Source organism: Acyrthosiphon pisum, chromosome X, assembly GCF_005508785.2.
Source record: "Acyrthosiphon pisum isolate AL4f chromosome X, pea_aphid_22Mar2018_4r6ur, whole genome shotgun sequence".
NCBI classification, from domain to species: domain Eukaryota; kingdom Metazoa; phylum Arthropoda; class Insecta; order Hemiptera; family Aphididae; genus Acyrthosiphon; species Acyrthosiphon pisum.
This window is the reverse complement of record NC_042493.1, coordinates 56,423,543-56,429,440: the sequence shown is the minus strand read 5'-3', so window position 1 is coordinate 56,429,440 and position 5,898 is coordinate 56,423,543. Positions and strand designations below refer to the sequence as shown.

Sequence of the window (5,898 nt, the reverse complement as noted above, 5' to 3'; positions counted from 1 at the left end):
TAATAGAAAGCTCCTAGTATATTTTTTCAAAGGCAGATGAAAAAAATTAAAAATCCATGATCACAATTTTTTTTTGAAAGCATCTTAAGTACAAATATTAACAAAATACGTAAAAATGACGAAAATTTGAAAATTATTTTGAGTTAGAAATTCATAAAAAATGTTCTTTTTAAATCTAAGATTTGAACATGTAATATAAAATCATTCATAAGTTTTTCTATCTTTATCAAAAAAAAAAATGTCTTCAAGCAAATCAAATTAAATTTTTATGATCGTTTGAATTTCATATTTTTACAAGATTGGATATTCACTCCATTTCTCACGTAGCGGATTTTGTTATTTTGTTGTAATTCAAAAACGAATAACTGTAGATACATGAAAATATTTTGACACTTTTTGAGCTGTTTATGGACATTGTCAGATTTTATTTTTTTAGTTTTTTTTTTTCTATAAATATCAATAAAATTTTATTTGTTGGGTAAAAAAGCGTGAAAATTGTTATGGAAAATTTTGGCAACGGAAAAGTTAATGTAAATTTTGAACACCATACACCGAATATTAAATAACAAATTTAATAAAGTTTGAGTCATATAGAGTTGATAAATTTAACAGGCAAGGAAGTGCACGGGATCAGCTAGTATTATATAATTACTCAAAAAATTTACACAAAGTTTAATTAATGCCTCGTCAAAATGTTTGAAAATTTAATACAAGGATGTTCAAAGTAGCATATACAGTGAATTAAAAATATCATAAGTACATATGTACACATTTTTTAAATTGTTTTAAGTTCAAATTTAAAAAAACATTTGTCAAAATTACAATAAATAGCAAATTATTTTGTACTTAAATAAACATATATAATTTTTAATTTATATATCCTAAATTTTAGTAATTTTGTTGAAATTTAAAATTATTATTGATAGAAATTTGATAGTTGGCCATTCCATTTATAATTATTTACATTATATAACGAAACTTCAAAAATATGTAGATTAGCATTAAAGTATTTACACCATTCTACGGTACCCCCTGTAAGCACGCCCATGCTGACATATTATGGTCATCTCTGCTCAGATATTCAGATATATCTAATTTTTTTTTAATATGTAATAAATTACTATAGTAAAAATTTATAGATAAAATATACATTTTATATATAAATACGAGTACAATATGATACAGAATTTTCCTCTTAACTACCTATATTGTACAATGTATTTTAAGGTAAAAATTTAGTTTTATCATTAATCATTATCCGAGACAATTAGAACTTATAAGGAATGTACCAGTAACTACCTGTACTATGAAAAGTTTGGGAACCTCTGCTCTAAATTATTATAACTTCCAATTAAAAAATAAAGTAGTTTGTATTAAAATAAAAGTGATAAAAATATTATTTTTGTTATTAGCAATAAATATGACTAACTACCAATACACTATGAATATTAAGATAAATATATTTTTAAAATAATAATAATAATAATACAAATTAAATTAAATTAAATAAAAAATACTTACCGACCATTCCCTTATGAGTTCTTCCCATTGAGTGAGTGAACAAAGTACTGTTAGAAACTGATCCCATAATTTCTCAGAAATAGGTACATTTAAATTAGCTTTTATCCAAGTTACAATCAAAGTCTATATTAAATAAAAACATTAAGTCATTAATTTTATAATTGCTTAACACTTGGCACAAGCATGCTCAGGTCTGAAATTGTTCCCCAAATCAATTTAAATACATGCATACAGGTGTGTAACATTTAACAAGATATACAATTTCTAAGATTTCCAAATAACCTTAATTGTAAAATCGATTTACACCTGCAAACTAACTTTAAAAAAATATATTAATTCATCTCAAAGTATATAAATAATTTATTGAGAGTTCTGAGTATAAATAATGTAACATGAACCATAGTAAATCATGATGTATACTGTACACAGTAAAGGTAAAATTAAACATTTTTAAAATTATTAAAAAAAGCTTAACCCGATAAATGTATCCCTGTGGTAATTAGTATACCTCTTTGGCTATAACACTGCACACATGTATATCATATACGTTTAAAAGCATTCACTCATAGCTAAAACAAAGTTATACACATTAATGTGGCCAAGAGCATGCTCGCTTAAAATTGCCAATTTTTTTTATACCTATATCATATTATTATTATCAAATTCATATTGCAGTAATGTTTGTGTACATAAAAACCATATAATTATATAAATATTGAATGTCATGCTACATTTACAGGCGAATTTGTTAGACAAATGGTTTTTCATAAAAATTAAAACCAATTGAGTTAGTTCAGTTCAATTAATTTACTAATGGGTTATATGATATTATTATTATTATGACCAGGATTTTGTGGTAATCAAAAAACATAATAACTGTAAAAAATAAATAATACCTATAGTAAAGTTACTTTACAAAAATAAATCAATTAATTATTAATATTTAATTTATTTCTTAATTTATACCAAACAAATAGTTTCATGCTGGTAACATTTATTCGACAATAACATCTTAAATGAAAATACCTGAAAATGTTGCTTGTTTTGAAATTCCAGCAGGGATGACTACCAAAATACTTTATTTTTAATCCTAAAGAAATTTTTAATTCAAGATGATCAAAAATTGATAGCAACTTGCCTTTTCTAGCATTTATAAATATTTAAATATAAGAAAAGCATTATGTACCTATACATTATAAACAAATTTACCGTAAAAAAATACAACTTGATTAAATTTAATTGTTAGCTTTTAACTATTATTATACCATAGATAACGTAAATGGTCATTATTCCCACATGTGTTGTATCTTTCACACACACGTATAGGATTTTTAATATCAAATTCACGTATGATATTTGTACTGAAGTTTATTTAACGTTAATATTAGACCAAATTTACCTATAAATGAATTTGAAGAGAAAAATATAAACCATTATCAAATAAGTTATAAATATTTAAATAATTAAGTTATTCAAATTCATATCTCATTTTAAAATAAAAATATGAAAAAAACCCTTTCCTCAAGCACAATTTATAATATATTACACACTACAAATTTAATAATAGTTAAATTCGCTCTAATATTAGCTATAAATAAACTGTAATAAGAATTTTGCACGTAGAATTGATATTTTACACGTGTGTTAAATAGATGCTAAGTACAACACATACGAGTACGACATTCTCTAAATGTTCCATTATTTTTACCTGAAATATTGCTGGAGCTAACTTTCCAGATAAAGTGTCTTCTTTTCGCCTGGGTGGTTTTTTATTCAAAACAAGTGTAGTTATCCTTAATAGAACATTTAGTAATTGCTCCCTGTACACAAAACAAATAATAATGTTTATTGATTATTCAAAGTAAAAATGTTTAATATAACATTTGTCATTTTTCAGGTATTTAATGCTGATACTATAACATTTGAAAACATCCAAACAAAACCTACAATAAATTGTTGTTTAATAATTTCGGCAACAGTGGAATTATAAAATCTAAAAACCCAACAAAGGTTTACTGTGGTTGTATTTTCAATTACAAATTCAATCAATTTACGACATGATTTGTTACAAGATTGATGATATTGTGAAGTAAATTTCTTGCAACTAAATTTTTTATTTGGATTATGAGTCAAAAATATAATTTGTTACCATGTCCGATTTTAATGTGGTTGTACTATTATTATAAATATTACTTTAGCACAGTTCTATTCCAAAAATAAATATAATTATTAAGTTAAAAAGTTATATTTTCAGAGAGCAAACATATAATAAACTAGATTGAAATATTGGTTTTTTTATTGTACTCTTCATTATTATTTGAACAATACCGTGAAATCCTAATTTTACCATAAATTTGTATATCATTCTAAATTCTTCAGTGTAAATCTATACTATAAGACAGGGATTGGCAACTCAATGCTACAAGAGGGCCAATTTTTAAAGTGGAAAAATCTAGAGGCCCAGAGAACATAGAAAGCAAAAATATTCCCCTATAAATAATATAATATTATTTACATTTAATAGTTCAATACTAGATAAAAATTCATATCTACGTTTTACAATAAACATAATATCAATTTTAATAATTTTATAAATATAATAAAACAAAATACAGAAAAATCCTAACATTTTATATTTTTATAAACTGATTTGAAATGTAGTACGGGCTAGTAAAAAATGGGTGTGCAGGCAGCATCTGGCCCGTAGGCCACCAGTTTCTCATCCCTGCTATAAGATATAGATTGTTGACAATTTTGTATTTACCCATTTATCTATATCTAGCTTATATTAAGCCGATTTACTTTCAAGTTGACATGATGACTAAGTAATCACAACTAAAAATCAGTAAGTGGGTGTCGCTCTGCTGTATAGAAGGTTACAACTACAAGTTGGTCACTGTAATGGATGGTGTTAAATTTGAATTCAATAATATAAAATAATTGTATACGAAAAATGATTCTGAGCAAAGACTGTCTGCGAACCTATAATATTACTAAGTATAATTTATGATATTATTTTGAATCAAGTGATTTATTTTGCTATTACTATAATAGTATCTACTAGATACTAAAATTCAATTTCGCCAAAAAAAATATAATTTTGTAATTTTGTCCAAATTTGAACTTGAAATGTCTGTAAAAAATAACTAGTTATATATTATTTAGATTTTTTGGTTACAGTATGAACTATTTATGAGAATCTTTGTTTTAAATTTTCAATCTTTAACTCTAAAAAATGAAGATTTTTTAATTTTTTAACTACCTACACAAAATTTGAATATTTTCGAGATTTTGATAAATGTTGTCAAAATTTAAATGTTAATTACTTATAAAAAAAAGTTGTGCGTTGTATTATATTTTCAAGTTTTTGTCAAGCCTCCACAAAAAATTTAATTTTCAATGACTGTTGAATCGTTGGAAAGCGACCTATTTTCATCCAGTAGGCGGTAAAGTGGAAATCCCAAAAAGTTCTATGCGGTAAAGTGGAAATCCAAAAACTGCCGTGCAGTAAACTGAAAATACTTAAAAGTACTGGGCGTATCCTCTGCACAACCAGACACTGATCGATGAACGCAGAGGCCTGACAAAAAATACTAAGTGTGGCTCGTGCATGAAAGAAATTTCAATCTTGGGGAAATAGCTCACTTCCCACCCTTGCCACACAATATACTATTATCAACAATAATTAAATAAACTTCTATTATAAAATCAAAATTTTTTTATGCCTATAAATAGTGCAACAAGCAAATATCAATTTTTCGAGTTAAAGTTCTTCATTATTTTTTAGAGTTAGAATAAAAAACAAAAGAGAATTTCTAAAAAACTGGTTCTGCGTTATCATCTCAGTTTATGCTTAGTTTTTGTTTGTTTTTCATGACTCTTTTAAAAACTAATTGGAATTTTAGATTCTGAGTGGAACGATGAATGTATTGATTTTACAATGATGTGTGTTTATATTTTTTTTTTTATTATTTTTTTATTTTTTTTTTTGTGTCTGTGTACACGATAAGTAGTCGAAATAATGCTACGATTTTCAACTTCAGTATCTTGTTCGATCAGAAAGTGAATATCGTTGGTGCATTGAGGAGGTCAAAATTTAAATTTCCCAGTAGTTTTCAAAAGCACCGGGAAAAACAAAAGAAAAATTAAAGAAAAACGGGAATTTTCGAGAAAATTGAATTTGGTTTTTGGTGTAACTTTAAAAAAAATGACCGTAGATACATGACATTTTGACTGAATGTTTATATTAGCATTTTCTATACACCATAACATTTTCAAAATATTTTGACTTATTTTGAACTCTTTACGGACATTGTCAGTTTAATTTTTTTTTAGTTTTTTTCTAAAAATATCATAAAATTTTATTTGTTGATTAAA

General features: G+C 25.1%; 1 protein-coding gene across 4 annotated transcripts in view; it reads right to left on the bottom strand.

Moving 5' to 3' along the window:
* Window positions 1-5,898, bottom strand: part of LOC100164881 (ral GTPase-activating protein subunit alpha-1) — a 33,101-nt gene that overhangs the window by 18,186 nt on the left and 9,017 nt on the right. For all 4 annotated transcript variants that reach the window (XM_003240599.4, XM_008187564.3, XM_029487363.1 and 1 more), the window contains exons 12-13: window positions 3,230-3,341; window positions 1,522-1,644 (exon numbers count right to left, since the gene is read on the bottom strand). In XM_003240599.4, coding sequence (XP_003240647.1) covers window positions 1,522-1,644; window positions 3,230-3,341 — 235 coding nt within the window. The remainder of the gene's footprint in view (window positions 1-1,521; window positions 1,645-3,229; window positions 3,342-5,898) is intronic.